The sequence below is a fragment of the Lissotriton vulgaris genome, chromosome 9 (assembly GCF_964263255.1).
Source record: "Lissotriton vulgaris chromosome 9, aLisVul1.2, whole genome shotgun sequence".
Taxonomy (NCBI): domain Eukaryota; kingdom Metazoa; phylum Chordata; class Amphibia; order Caudata; family Salamandridae; genus Lissotriton; species Lissotriton vulgaris.
The window spans coordinates 147307608-147324250 of NC_141697.1; the positions used below are offsets into that span (position 1 = coordinate 147307608).

The 16643-nt window shown below is 44.6% G+C and overlaps 1 protein-coding gene across 1 annotated transcript in view; it reads right to left on the minus strand.

Moving 5' to 3' along the window:
* The window catches only part of TYRO3 (TYRO3 protein tyrosine kinase), a 456471-nt gene that overhangs the window by 308084 nt on the left and 131744 nt on the right, over positions 1-16643 (minus strand). The window contains exons 2-3 of the mRNA XM_086937235.1: positions 11789-11984; positions 6881-6981 (exon numbers count right to left, since the gene is read on the minus strand). Of these exons, the coding sequence (XP_086793361.1) occupies positions 6881-6981; positions 11789-11984 (297 nt within the window). The remainder of the gene's footprint in view (positions 1-6880; positions 6982-11788; positions 11985-16643) is intronic.

Genomic DNA, 16643 nt, shown 5'->3' on the forward strand with positions numbered 1-16643 from the left:
CCCCCGTCCCTCGCGAATCCTCCTATGAGTCCCAAACATCCATGCATCGTGTGGCAGGCACCGCATGATGCCTGCCACACTGTGCATGAATGTTAAAAAAGTGTATTTTTCTTATTGTTGCTTGTGCTGCGGCCGGCACTACAAGCAGCAATAGGAAACATACACTTTCCGACCGCCGTGAAGGCCGTCGCATCGTAATTTGGAAAGCGGGATCTCCGACTCCTTGTTGGGCAGTCCCGTTTCAGACACTGCGTCCGACCTGCATCGTAATGAGGTCCTTAATTCTGAAAAAACTATAGGAGCATAAAAGGTAGTACATTTCTCTTGAAACGTACGTAAGATAAGAAAATGTATAAGTGCCAACCCTTGTTTATTGTGCTATGGCAATGTTTCATTATTAACTTCATGTCATTACTTAAAGTAGGTTCAGGGTTTGCTTAGGCTCCTGGGTGGGTAGGTGCTCTATCCAAACATGTACAACACACAAGCTGACCACATTGAAGAAGCACAGTAAACGAAAACGAACAGCTAATGATGACCCCTCAATTCTCTGGAATGGTTTCCACCATCTAGTCCTCAAGCGATGGACCCACTAGCCATTAAGGCAGGGTCAAAAGGCAGAGAGGGAAAAGAGAAGAAATGAACTACAAAAAAGAGAAAAAATAAAAGAAGAAAGAAAGAAAACACTGAGAAGAAAACGGACAAACAAACCTATAGGATTGTAAGAAAACAAAGTGATACAATTGACACAATAATAAAAAAAAAGGTGGAAACATGTGGGTGTAAAAGATGTTCTTGCATGTGTATTTGTAGTCAGTGATAAAAAGTGTTTCATTCTTCCTGAAGCTGCCCAAAGGCTTGAGAGGGTGCCATGCAGGGCTGGCTCAACATTAAATAACAAAGATGACTTCGTTTAACTCGAGCAGTCAGCCCGAAAGGCAAGGTTCAGTCCGATTTTCTTGAGCACATTTTGTACTTGTGCTTTTTAAAGACATCGGGGAACTGAGCTTGAAAAAAATCAAAACATTGGTAACTACAGCAACCGCATGGAGAAAAACTCTCTGACAGATGAAACTGGCGGTAATCCAAGCCTCAGGTTGTCAGATGCCCCCACAGCTCATTCAGTGGAGGGCAGAGGTGGCGAGAGTGAGACCCACACTTTTCAGAAGAACTGTCGGCCTCCATCAGAGGAGGGGCAAGTACTGGTTAAAACGTGAGGGGAATTGGTGTCTGGTCTGACAGGGCGAGGCTGAGACCCAACTGAAGGGGGAGGGGTGTCAGTGGGAGAGATCTCAGGAGTATGGCAGTTCCTTGTTTAATAATACAGCTTCTTCAAGAGTTTGAGCAGAAATTCCAGGTCAGACTTTGGCGGGCCCGAGGAGGATGTCGGGTAAGGGGCAGAGCTTCCGACTTTGGAACTGGGGGGGGGCCAGCTTAGAGTACCAGCGTGGGCTCACCATCCTGTGGTTCTTGGACAATGCCAAAGACTCCAGCACCTTAAAAAAAAAAAAAAAAAAAGATACCCACGCAAAAATAAAATCTTACCGTATGTAATGTATGGTGCTGATGCAAATCCCTCAAGTTCCAGTGGGACGAGTTACCGCTATATAAAACTGAATAAGACGGTGTGGTTGAGCTGTTGACTTCAGAATCTGGAAACCCGAGTACCAATAGATCTGAGCTTTACTACAACACCTACCCTTTGCTGGGGGCCTGCTCCTCTTGCCCCTGCCTCCCCTCCCAGCATCCCGCTAGCTCCTGCACTTACACGTCTGCTTACCCTCCCACACATCTGCTTACCCTCCCCTCTCCCGCCGTTCATTCCTACCTCAGGTCCCCTGCCTCAGTTCCTTCTCCCACGCCCCTTCTTCGCCCACTCCCCTCTGACCCACCTCACTCACTCGCTCCTCCTCTGTAGTTCACCCTTGCACCCTTTTATTTCTACCATCTACACCGCCCTAAAGCCGCCTCCTCTCACATTCTTCTTGTTCACCCTCTTCCAACTTCTCCTGATCTCTCCTCTTCCACCTCTGTACCCCCTCACTCTTTCCACTCTTTTCCTCGCTTTCTCTCCCGGTCCTTCCAATTCACTCCTACTCTGTCCTCCTTCCTGGTCTCCCTTTTCCCCTTTATCCTGTTTTTGATAGACCTTGAATCAGGTCTGTGTTTGTGGTTTCAATGTGATAGCCACCCTACTGCAGGCACTGTTAAGCGATGGTGGAAAATTATATAGATCCCACAAAGGATTAATGAAGGGAAATGATGTAGTTTCCACAAAGGATCAGCTGAGGATTAACCCTACTGCAGGAGCTGGTAAGCCACCAGGGAGCACTGGATGAAGTTAAACTAGGAACAACGGAGAACGACAGCGGAGAGGCATTAAGCTACTAGAGCGACTTCTGCGGCGTTCTCCCCGGACTGACAGGGTACCAACCCTACTGTTAGCGCTGTAACTCCAGTCTAACCTGGAGCAGCATCAGGATCAACAGTAATGAAGGCATGGATGATTCACCTTGGAGCCACGTCTAAGCCACCAGGGTGCGCTGCGGAGGTCCACTCAGGGGTTCTCACCAAAGACCCTTTTAGGCCCAAACAGAGAAGACGCCGCCAATGTCCTTTAGCAGTGCGTCCTGGGATGACGGCTTGAGTGGGGGAGAGCAACACTGATCTACGTACACCTAGAGTACCTGGCCCTGGAAAGACTTGCCAGGTATTTTCATCTTGAGCACCATGTTTCTAAGGTACAATTGCTTAAAATGTTACCATTTAAGCAAATGTAACTTATCTGTGACTTGAAAGCCCAGGACTGAAAAATGAGATCTGTCATCTGCAACCTTAGATGGAAGTGAAATAGTGTAGAAGGGCCCTTTAAACCCAAGTGCCCATCCAATCCAGCAGAACGTCTCTACAATGACTTTACCGACTGCGCTCTTACTGCTGATTTTTAGCACTGTGGAGCACGAATCTTTAAAGTTCAATAAATATGTTTCGGCACGTGAGATACTGATTGCATCTAGCAGGCAAAGGCAGACAACATAGTCGCAGAACTCACAGCTGGACCAACAAGTCTGTCACTTATCCTGCAGATGGGTCCTGGCCTGTTCTATTCGGTCAGTAACCACCGTGATAACAACGAGCTCACTGCCCTTTTAAAGGTTCAGATAGAAAGGCTATGATTTACCCCAGTGCGTCCTGCACCCAGTGTGTAATCAGTTAAGAAAAAAAAGATAAGTCCCTGAATATATTCTTGCACTATCTAAATACAAAAAACCCATCAATAAATACAAATCTGGGATATTAGTTTTCACATCAAAAAGTCATGGGTAGTAGCAGGAAGACACATTTGTATGTATCCTACCAACTTGTAGGACAAAATGGGTGGAAGCTTGGTGAAGATGCACTTGAATCAGACAACAAGAGCAGAGGGAGCAGGCCATATTAAACAAGCATTTGCAATGCAATAGGTCTTACATTTGTTAAAGTTAGAGCTGTTGGCGTTAAAAATGTTTTCTACTTTTGTTTTTTTATTTGCAGTAGAGTTATTATATATGCACAGCACTATTGCCAATGGTATAAAAAAGCAAAAGTAAAAAACTGTCATTTTCATCGCCTACAGCTCTAACTTTAACAATTGCGAGACCTATTGCATTGGAAATGCAATCTGTCTCGCATTTGTTGGACTTGGATTACTTGCATTATAAATGCCACTGTTTTTTACCTTGTCATGTTGCAGGGTGCAGTTCCATATGTGGCCAAAAGCGGTCCCATGGGACTTCTTTTGGTCACATATGATACTGCACCCTGCAGAAGATATGGTAAATGCACCCTAACCTAAGTGCATTGCATGCAAGACAGTACCACAAGTACATTCAAATAGCTATGTCCATATATACCATTAGTAGCTTGGAAAAGTGACAAAAGAAATATTATATCCATTCCAGATTAGGTTGTACTCCTTGTGGAGCTGATGAAGGGAAATTTACAGAAGGTCTCATAAAAATGTGAGATGTGCTAGTGAGTAAAGTAACCACTGCCAGCCTTGCTTATGACCAAGCGTGTCTCTTGCCTGAAGCCCTTTAAGAAAATAGTGCTCTGAGACTGTAATTAAAACCAAGGGAGTAACAACACATGTAACGGGGGTGTCCTCATGGGAGGTTACAAGAAGAGACAAGACTGTACTGTGGGGGGGACTACTTAACCTATTGACCAATGGAAAGCCACCATTTACAAAGGACACAGACAGGAGAAATTTAAAAAGATGGGTGGATCTTTATGCCCAGATCCTGAATACAGCATGCCTCAAAGAGACAGTGTAAGCGTTGCCTAAGAAAGAGCTAAAAAGGGATATGATGAGAGCATGCAGGATGGTGAGGTTGAGGCAGAGTTGCAGTAGATGGAACGGAAAGAGGATAATGGAAGCAGCAGGATGACCGCAAACTGTTTAAGGACAATGGCGTTTACTACTCCCGTATCATTTTAACAGAAACTGATGGAGTACTGAGGGTGATAACAGTCTACGTAGTTTACTTTCAAGCATAAGATGTTAAATCATAAATCGTGGTGATAAGCTCATTATCACCTCCACAAATGTAAAGGGCTAGCATTGATCAGAATACTGTTTCCACCAGGGCCTCCAGTATTCAGAAATAGAGATAGCAAGAGAGAGAGAGACAGGGATAGAGCTAGAGATAGATCTGCATAACACTCCAGTATAATAGCTATCAGCCTTGTCCTTTTTTAACCCGTTACTAAAGACTGGCTTTGAAAAAGTAGGATGTTTCCGTCTACACTTGTCCCACCCCTGAATGCTGCTGATGAAAACTTTCTCTTTCCTTAGCATCTTCTTTACTCAAAAACACCCATTCCCATCTCTCCACATGCAGTCAGAATTCTTACTAATCCAACTCTCACTATTCCAAAACTATCTTCTGTCCCAATTATTTTTGACTTCTCCGCTGCTTTCAATCTGGGGGATCGCCTTATTTTTCCCTATGCTTCTTCTAGTAGCTTAGCGTTCTCTGATCCATTCTAGTTTTCTTCCTACATTTCCAGTTAGCCATCCGCCCTCATGGGCAGCAATGGCTCTTCTCAGTCGCTCCTCTTCGAGTACTTGTATCCCCAGGGCTCTGTCTCGGCCCTCTTCTCCATGTAGACTTCACCTCTATAAGTCTTTTTTTCATCCTGTGGCCTGTCTTGTGATATCTATGCTAATGGGAATGATACCCAAATATGCATCTTCATATTCTTCTGCTCTGCCCCTAATTCTGCTAATCCCAATATTCTACTCCTTTCTGCCACCCATATCTCTTTTGGCACATTCCTTTTTCTTGCCTTATCTTTCGTTATGCCTTTCCATTCATTCGCTAGGAACAATCTTGGACACTACCTCATCCTACTCTTTACACACCTCTTTTGTTCCCAAATTGTGCTGGCTCCATTCTAGCAACCTCCTGCTCTTTCATCTTCCTGTAGCCACTTATCTGACATCTAATTTGATGATATATCTCCTTCTCCTTCTTTCTCTTGCCTTAGTTTCCATTGCTTTCCAAATTATCCAAGACCTATCACCTCTATTTTTATTCGACTAATGCCGCCTCTTGCCAACCTCACTCTGCTTCTTGTATTATTTATTTAGCTCTTTCCATGCCCCTTGTGAGGACTAAAGCACTTTTCTTATTGGTCAGGTTGTGTTATTTATTTTGCACTTCATACCCTTGGAAAGGTCGTCAAGAATTAACATTTGCATTGGGTTCTTGGGTGTCCTTTGGAGTACAAGACTGAAAAGGGAATTGTCTGTGGATTGTCGTACGTAGGTGTGTGGGGTGTGGTGCTTGATGTTTAATGATGTGGAGGACGTGATGCTTTAAATGTCGCTGCCAATAAGCGTGACTTTAGCAAAGCATGTTAGAACAGATGCAGCCGCACAAGCACTTACTTGCCATATTTGGGTGGGCACTATTGTATGTAGTTACCACTGTTGATGAATATTAGTGGAGTCCATTATGGTAGCCAGAAATCAAACAGTAGCTTCAAGAGACCCAAACTGGGTACCAGGAGCAATATGTCCCTGCCGGATGACTGTTTGGAGGGACTGTTAAGCAAGAAGTACTTTGGGGAGCCTACTCAGGAGTGACTGGGGAGCAACAGAGAAGCAAAACTTTGACAGCCCTGTTAAACGACCACGGGATGGCATAGCGTTCCTGCTGGAGCGAACCAAAGTGCATCAGCCCAATCACCTTCTTCCCACTGCACCACTTCTTGCTTCAAGTTGTCTCCCCGGGTAGCCTCCAAGCTCTGGAATCCAGACACCTCACCTGTCTGCTCCTCCTGGTCGGTACCTTTTATGCCACTCTACAAACCCACCTACCAGACACAGAATTCACGGGTCACTTTTCACCTTCGTGACAGATGTGAGCTACAGCACATTCAACTGCGCTCTTACAAGGCTGATGTTTTATCTGTATCCTTTTATGTCACCTTCTCTGCTACCCATAGTGAATATCCAGCAGTGCTTGATGAATCAAGCAAGTGATCATGTGAAAGGAAAGCAGTCAAAATGATGGAGTACTTTAGACTAGCCAGGCTAGTTATCTAAGACAATTGGGATGGGAGCATAGCAGATCTTTGCAGAATCTATATTACCACTGAATTTTGGATTTTCTAATTCATCTGGCATTTTGCAGATCTGACAATAGTTTCTCCTATTCGGTGTTGTGTAGCACGGCATCCTGAACCATAAGCCAGCTGACACTAGACCCTATGTGCTGGTGTTTGTGGAAGGGACATACAACAACTCACGTGCCAGTAGGAAGGCCGAGCACCAAGTACCCTCAGAAGAGAGAGGCTTTCAAACAAAGATCACACGTCTCTTCAGTCTTACCTTCAATGGTCAGCCACATGTCTTCTGACATCACCCTTTCGTGATCCTCTCCAGCCTCGCACCAGTACCTCCCGGCATGCGGCCGCTCAACCCCTTTCAAGCTAAAGGGAGCAAGAAACATATACCAGGATTAGCAACTCCTGTAGGCAGTACATTGATTGCACATTCATCCAGCAGGGACATATTGCTCGCCTCTTGGGACCCAACCCATCTTACCACCATAGGGTCAATGCAAGCTTCTTGGAAGAATTAAATATGGTTACAGAGGACAGTAGCACACATGCCTGGGAGAGCCGTACAGGAAACTAGAAAAACATGTAATCGGCTGGGGAACAAGGGTTCGGCTTTTAGGGCTGCATAGCCCATAGGGAACATCACTTACGTTTTTCAGAGGCATGTACCTGGTTTGCTGCAGCCGAGAAATAATGTTCCCGGCTACTATCCCAGACCTGTAAGTATTGAACCAATTCATGGGTTTTCTGGTTTTAGAGATGCCTAACAAACCTATTGCTTCTTGGCCAATACAACTGGAAAATTGAGCTAGAAAATAAGTTGTTTAGGCCCACATGCATCAAGCATTTTTGGAGTCGCAAACGGTGCGATTCCTTAAAATCGGCCGTTTGCGATTCCAAAAGTGCTGTTTGGGATGCATCATGCTATTTTAGAAATCGCAACTTTTTTGCGATTTCGAAAATTGCGATAGCATATAAGAAATCACAATTTTGCGATTTCTTAAATGCTATGCATCATTTCCAAAAAATGTGCGATTTTTCAAATTGGAAGTGCAAATTACCACGAAGTTCAACCTCGTGGTAATTTGTGAAATTGTTTAAAAATGCACAAAAATGCATTTTTTAAACTGTAAAGTTACAGACACACATGTCCTTAGGACATGTGTGTATGTAACTTCTACTGAAAAGTACATTTCATGGGTGCAGGGGGGGGGTCATTTAGATCCCCCTCTCCACCCTTGAAATGGATTGATGAATTGCGATTTCAAATTGCGAATTCGCAATTCCCATTCATTCCTATGGGCATTTTGGCCCATAGGAATGAATGGGAATTGCGAATTCGCAATTCGCATTTTTTATGCGATTCGGTAAAAATAGCGATTTTTACCGAATTGCATAAAAAATGAAAAAATAATCATGCATAGGCTTTTGCGATTTCTAAATTGCGAATCGCTATTTTTCGCAATTTAGAAATCGCAAAAGCCGATATTGATGCATGTGGGCCTTAGTGACATATTTATAAAACACAATTTCGTAAATAGAACCAAAATCTGCGGGCGAGGCTTACTGCACTCACTCAGTGTAGTAGATGACTGCGGTTGATACATTTTTCGGGTCTGTTCTAAGCTATCATTCCAGTCCTGCTTGCATGCCCTATCACCAGCAGATATCACCACTGGGCTTCCGTAGGAAGGTTCCCGATAACACTGGGGACTCCCACAACATAGGGTGTTGGCCAACCCAATGGACAGCCCTTCTCCTTTCTCAGACTGGGGTCCCTGGACTGAACGCCCATGGGAGACAGACACACAGACCCTGATGGCTGAGATATGTAGGATTACCCCATACTAAGAAAATTAGTCCCTGCTACAGACCCAATGCCCATCTGGTGGTGGGGGATGGGGGCGTAGAGAAAGATATTCACGTTTACCCTGTAAATTATTTTGGTTGCAAGTAACATTTCGTACCGTGACATCATTTGCACAGGCAAGATTTCTAACATGAATAAAAAAGAAACCAACTCCCTTGGTTGACGGTATGCTCAGGATGGGTTTCTGGAGCAGGTGGAATGTAGTGCCTTCTGAATAATACTTAATTTTGACATCCGGCTTTAATTTCCCATGTTTTTGCAAACAGCATGAAAACAAATAGAGTTTGTGCAGTTAGAACCTCGTCCTGATGGGCTTTCTTTAAAAAAATCATGGGTGGATGGGCAGTGAAGGCTGGGTTGGGGAGGGGCGAGGGCAATTGGAGGACGGAAGGGTTTCTCCCATTATAGAATTGACTCACAGCCATTATGATGTCATCAATGCCGCCCCCTGGGCTACCTCCGACCTCTTCCAATGTAGTGCGCAGCTGCCACGCCCTCGGAGTCAGAAATTTCCAGAAGTAGAAAGACTACCGGGGGACGATAGGATAATGGGAATTTGAGCAAGTCCATGGACATCAAGTTGTTTGTAACGCACAGAGCTCGTGGATCAAGGGTGCATGGGGGAAGGGCCAGAGCACAGCCTGGGAGTGGTGAAGAGGTGTGTAGGGTAGGTTCACAGGGTCTGCCTTATGAGTGACACAATCTGGTTCAGCATCAGGGATAGGATGCACTGGCTAACCACCTTTGTTACAGTGGGCGACTTCAAGCGTACACGCTAAATTGTTCCGCAACCTATAAACAATCATGACTAAAATGAGGGAGACAAACTACCATTAATACAAAGAACAAATGGGAGCAGAAATGCTTCTTGCCAAGTTTTACCCCTCTTTGTACCACCAGTGGAGAAGGGGGTTCTTGGCTAAGAGAACTATGGGAACACAGTGGTCTCATCTTCAAGTCCTAAACTACTTTGTCCACAACTGCAGTGTGTTACATAGCTTCTCCTTATTTTATATATATGTTTTATGATTTCCTAACTGTTTGCCTGTCTTAACCGCGCTTCCCTTGAAGACTTGAGAACTTAATTTCCATGAAGCCCTTATATTTTAACTACTTTGAAAGTTACATCGTTAAAATGAAAATATGATATTGGCTTCAGAAACCTGCCCCTGTGGCCACATGCCAATCTACGGATACCTGAAAGTGGGTGACCTGCTCGTTGACCCACAAAGGGCGCGCCACGCCTGCTCTGTGGTGCTGAAACGTCCAATGCTCACTGCTCTGACACTTATGAGTGTTGCAATCCGTCTGCTGAGTCACACCTGACCAGCAGCACCTTTTGTACCGGAAACGAGGAGTGATAGCTCAGCCGGCCCTCCTTCGCGCGTGCCAGGGGGTGTGGCCCAGGCTCCCAGGTACAAGATCACAGACCAGGAAGCCAATGCACACTTCTGCTGTCATCAGGGAGTCAATACACTCCTCTGCTGTCATTCCTCAGACGTGTCTCTTGATTCAGCTGTAGAGTTTGTTCAAACAATGCTCTGTTTTTGGAGGAAGTGTTAAACCTCTTGGTGAATGAACTGGCGTAACCGGCTCCATAACTGTGTATAGGGGCGGCTCTAGGCTCAAGGCGGCCCTGGGCAGGGAGTGTAGGTAGGGGGCCCCGGAAGAGGGGTCCGGGCAGGGCGGGGCGCGGAGGCCATTGAAGAGGGGGGGGTCAGGGTGTTTGGAAGTGGAACAGAGCCAGAGGCCGCCAAATCCCTGCCAGGAGCAGCCACGCAAATATTTATCCATCCGCAGAGGATTATTATATTAAGGATATATATTGGCGTGGAGGCCCCTGGGGATTGGTGGCCCTGTGCAGGTGCACAGCTTCCACATGCCTAAGGCCGCCCGTGCTGTGTGACGGAGGACACTCCCATCAGGGGACAATCTCCACTGGGCTCTCCGTTCACTTATCACTTCCTCCACTAATCAGAGGGCTTTAGGGGCCTGATATCGAGTTTGGCGGATGGGTTACTCCATCACACAGGTGACTGTTCCCGCCCACCATATTACAAGTTCCATAGGATTCAATGGAATTGTAATTGGGGGACTGGATATCCGTCATGTTTGTGATAGAGTAACCCTGCCCGCCCAACTCATAAGTAGGCCCTAAGTCACCACCAACTCAAAATCAGACGTCGTCCAGTGCACGTGGACATCGATGACATAGGCTTGTAACACAAGACACAGGTGAGGAGTCTGTTAGAGATGCCTTCCGTAATGGGAAACTAAGAAACTGCAATGTTTGTCCACCGCATGTTTCAGAAAACCTGCCTTGAAAGGGGATTTTTTACAATAGAGGCATAAATGGCAGCTGACTGGACACACAGGAAGGGTGCTTGTGTGTCTGGGCCAGAGACAAGAAATAAAATGCAAGAGTGGTGGAAGAATGGCCCAGAGTCTATGAGGTGGTTGTTTATCTCCCACCGATGTAGACGTTTCCAGACACTTTGTCACCTTCTTCAGCTCATCAAATGAGGTCAAGTGTATGATCTAATGTCCTTTGCTGCTAAAAACAAGAAATGCACGTCATCATTCACAGCAGACTCATAGGTGGGAAGGTGCAGATACACACCTTGCACCCACGCGTGCAAGATAAACCAAGTTAGTCACCTGAATACCATCTTCAGTCCCACTCGCCCTCGATTTGCAACACGTTGGAAAGGTGTCACCTTGCGGATGGTACGAGAAGCGACACAAACACAGGTACAACCCACATGTTCCGCTTGCCTTGCCCTTTAGTTTCTGGTCCTGCTAGTCAGGGGTTCTTCGACTGCTCATGTTGCACATTATATGAAGGCTACGAAGAGGACTCTGGTCACCTCCAAACTCGCGATTGAATGTTCATCATGTCCATAGTGCAGCTGTTTTTAAAACATTTTTATAGAATTTTATTTTACTGATCTGTAAAATGCCCACACCACCGTGAGGCTGTATCAGGGCGCCTGAAGGGAAGAGTCAAAAAATTGAAAAAAGTATGTTTATATGTGTGTGATATATATATATATATATATATATATACATACATACATAAACACACATATACATTCTCCACCTTGTCACCCATTTTTTATATATATGTAGAGTCAAAAATAAGAGAAAAAATGGGTGACAAGGTGGAGCATATGTATATGTGTATACACATATATACATGCTCCACCTTGTCACCCATTTTTTACACACACACATATATATATATATATATATATATATATACCCACACACATACACACACACAAACTAAGTAGTGCTTGCACGTACCTGAGGAAGCTGATCCAGTGGTCTTCGTCTACGGGGATGTACATCTGATCTATGCTCTGCACGGCCTCGCCATCCTTCATCCACTGAATCTCAGGGTCCTCCATTCCTTCCAGGCTGCAGTTCAGTTTCACTCCTTGTCCCTGAGACACCGTCATGTTGACTGAGCTTCCAGTGAACCGCATACCTACAAATCCCCCTTCCCCACACAATAGAAAAAGAGAACAAAAAATCAATTAGAATTTAATGTCCTATTAATAACAGTGGATTTCTGATGCATCCCTATACATTTGACCACACACAGCATGCATGCATTCTATCTGTCCCTAAAAGAAATAACCTCATTTGAAAACCTTGAGTAAAGTTTAAAAATATAGAATAACTGCTAGAATAAATGCCCAGAATTCGTCTAGATTGCCTGTAAGGAAGGAGCATACAGCTCATTAGAAAAGCTAGAAAGATCTCTGACACTGTGACGGCCACCATCCCTTCACTAAGGGGTCCATTAGGATCGCGGACGGACTTGCGTCCGTCCGCGACTCCTGAGTAGGAGGGAACCTCCGCATGGCCTGCGGAGTTCCCTCCTGTGAAATTAGGATGTGACCGCCACCCTGGCGGTCACATCCTCTATTTTTACCATTGCGGCGGGTTCGGCTTCAAGCTGTACTCGCCGCAATGGTAAAAATGCATACATTGCATTTGTATGCAGAAAGCGGCAGGCACCATGCGGTGCCTGCCGATTTCTGCATGCAAATACAGGGGGGTACCATAGGTACCCCCCATGTGCACCCCCCACACACCCCCTTCACCCAGGGGGCCCGCAACGGGCCCCCGCAGTGAAGTTCCACATGCTTTTCCACGGCGGAAAACCCGCAGCGGAAAAGCATTTTTTTACACACATCCTAATATGGCTGGCGGTGTCTGAGAGACACCGCCACCATATTAGAGCTTTTCCGCCGCGGTTGTAAGCCAACCGCGGCGGAAAAGCAGCGGACTGAAACCAGGACCCACCAGCCATCCTAATGTGGAGGTGGGTCTTTGGTAGGCCCGCAGCTGATTTTCCGCATCCTCCGAGCTGGCGTTGGCTTCCGACGGCCCAGAGGATGCGGAAAATCCGCAATCCTAATGAGCCCCTAAGTCTTTCAATCTAGGAACAGGAGAGAGTTGTTAGGGTTCAAGCACTAGTAGCTCTCCCTGTCCTTTAGATCTCCTGCCCATAAAATAAACGTATGATTAGACTAAAAAAACACAAATCTGGATCCTTTCCTGGTACCGTACATGTAGGACTAACATTATAGCCACATCAACATGCCACCTGGGATTTATGAGGTGCAAATATTAGGTGGTAAATATTTCAGAAAGGCTATAAAACTGTTCTGAATAATTAATACAGATGTATTCCACATTCGATCTGCATCTTGATAGTTTACTTGAACGATAATTTTGACCTGCCTGATCTTAGTTCTGTAGGTTATTTTCTTGAGGGAAACACAATTTGTTCTCTTACACATAAACAGATCTGAACACTGTGAGCTGATTATTCATAGACAAATGCCATTTAGAACAGTGACGTAGGAGCCCATTTTTAGAACAGCGTATTGTATCACTAAACAAAAATAATTCCAGCAAAAAGAACAAATGGAACAGAACAGGTTATACATAATTTGAAACTCCCTATTGACGCATGACGCAACCCCATGCACTATAGCTCACACAACACTGCACCAAAGCCAATTAATGCAATTAGAATAAACCCCTCTACTGTGTCCTTCAAAAAAGAAGTCAAAAGGATCCTGACGAACACATTTCTGCTGTCGAGCTCATGAACTATTCTCTTGGACAAGCTCTATTTATTAGTCTGCTCGCGTGCTTTTTCTGTCAGGCTATGAGCTTATGTTTGTAGGATGCGGGCTTGCCTGGGATCTGTGGTGCTCTCTCTATGAGATTCATGGATGTAACACCTCACACGAGCTTCTTATTGAGTTTGAGTTTGAGTTTTAAATTACTTATAAAGCGCGCGTTCACCAAAACGGTTCCATGGCGCTGTGCTAGACCAAGTCCTCAGAGACAAGAATGACAGAGGGGGGACTAATGATAGTTTATTGGGGGAAGGCTTTGGCGAATAAAAAGGTTTTTAAAGCCTTTCTAAAAGGTAAATATTGGGTAGTACATCTGAGGTGGGCTGGGAGGGATTGTTATATATATATATATATATATATATATATATATATATATATATATTTTTTTTTTTTTCAGTTTATAGAGCGCGACAGCTACCCAAGTAGGGTTTCCCGGCACTAAAGCGCTTTGATACCTGCAAGGGTCTTGTTCGCACTATATAAAACTTTATAAAGAGATAAAAAATAAATATTGTTGGCTTAAACTTTGCTATCTCAACAGCACCCCACCAACACATGCATATTCTCTCACCAATGTACATATCAACAATTCAGAACTACATATCTTGAATATGCCATATGCACCATATATATAATAGGCTAATGGTACGTCTGAACTGAACTACCCCACCCCGAGCAGAGGGCAACCAAGCATCCGAGTAAAACTAATCAAACAGCAAAGTCCTTCAGATTTTATCTACACAATATGCCCTACACATATCCATTACAAGATCTAGCCATCCACTATTCAACATCAACCACCGACACCCGATACTATAGTCAGCTCTACCTTAGCCGGACACTGGCCTAGAACTGAAATGAGCATCTCGTCTCCAACAGTGCTAGCAATACAAAAGCTCATAGCATACTATAGCCCAGGATAAGCGGAGTTGTACCCAGTAAACAATTATGGTCAAGAAGTAGTGCAAATAGCAAACTTATATATTTTGAATATGGAATTTAAGTGATCATTTCGGAGAAAACCGAAAATCTGCAATATTCATACATTCATAAATCTTATATTTACAAATGTAAATCATAGCGTACCATCAAGATAGAGTCAGTGAAAATTAACATGACCATTCATATTGCACACACTCTGATAAGAATGATCTTTTGGTACCAATAGCAGGTCTTTCTGTTACCCAGCGGAATGGTACCGATTTCAATGACGATGGTAGGGTGGATGGTTGCGTCTGCATCACAAGGATGTATGGTGTAACCATGAAAGAGAATCGTAACACCAAAGGTCCCATCAACTCATCGAAGGCACATTGAGGTTTTCATCTCAAGTCAAAATAGTTGTTGTAAATTAGTCTGATAGGGAGACATGTAACCTTAACTAACAGTGTGCATCAGCAACGCCAGCACTGATGCAATCAACACAACACAACTTCAATCACCAAAGGCATTTCCTCTGACCTAAGCATAATCATCACTGATGATATCAAGCATATATTTTGCCAAGAGGCGCTCGGCATTCTCAAACGTTTTAATATTGGTTAGAAAGTTTGAAGGACATGAGGTCCAGAATGTGGGATTCCCCTTACAATGACCCTTCATCGCCTTGAAAAATAGACTGCAGGTAGAAGCAAGTACCTTATGAAAATGAGCATTAAGAAGCAATATGGTTTTGTGCTCAGAATGTGCATGCATGGCCTGACCACCAAGAAGATGCAGTGCATTTCGTGAAGGTGAGTCATTTGCATTCAAGCAGCCGGCTTGCGGAGTCAATTACATGAAGGTGACCTATTACAATAGGAGCTCTGTCACCACTCATCAGATGGAAGGTCAAGTGCTGCAGATCTTTGGAAATGAGAAGGTGCAGTGATGTATTGTGCAGTAGGACCTTTCCTTTATTGAACAATATCCGGCACGTCCTGGTAGTTTCTGTCTCGCTTGGATCCATGAAGTAGCAAGCATTTGTTGCCTGATCCCGTACAGGACTGAGATTCGCTACAGCTATAAAGGAGTACTGCTGTGAAAAAGGCACATGATCACACCAACCTTATTTTTATCAAGCATCCCGAAAGCCTGGATGCAGAAATGGAGAGCCAACTGGTAAACATGGTCTCTGCTAGTCTTGCAGGCTGCATGGCTATACTGTCTCATTACCAAGGGCTAGAATATGTCCCTAACGCAAGCAGCGGCAGACAGAGCTCAGTAGAGGAAAGAAAGGCATTTTTCGGTAGTGTGTGTTCACCAGTCCACCAAACAGGACAGGATGCTATGTTATCCCATCGGTCCGACCCAGGATAAAGACTAAGGGAAAAGATTTTGCACACTCGACACGCTGCACTTCTTTAGCCACAGCACCCAGCGGAAGAGTCCACAAAGACCCCTCTCCCCTGTACGCTGGGACATTACTACATTCAACCCCTTACTGCAAAGCATCAGGTGCAGCTCAAGAGAAGCGGGGATAGGTAAAGTGGCCTCTCACTCTTACTAGATCACAGAAGAAGCGGTTCTAGGGTACCAGTAATTCGGCACATGCAATACACCTGAGCTTTATTGATTTCTGTTGTTATTTGTATGGATCAATATGCATGCCTTGATTACCAGAGTTATGGCAATGTAGGCAATATCTAACCAGACAACTTAGACTGGCTAGCTCATATCTGGGATCTTGCAAACCATAAAGTGCTGATTTGAAGTGATCTGGGGAGTATGCAATACTAGACGGATGTTTAGCTAAGCAAGACTTATTAGTCATTTGTTCTAATACCCCAACGTTGAGCACAACTTCGGCAGCATCCAATCAGGACCTCTATAAATGAAACCACTAAGGCCTTACTGATCTCATTACACATCCAATGGTCACCACTCTTATAGACCAGTTTACCCTTTGGTTGCGTAAGGGCTGAATCATAAAATCATAAAAATCATCATGCTATCCTGCTGGTACATACTATTCCAAAGTTCTGTTGATAGGAAGAAGTCAATCAATTCTCATAGAGCAG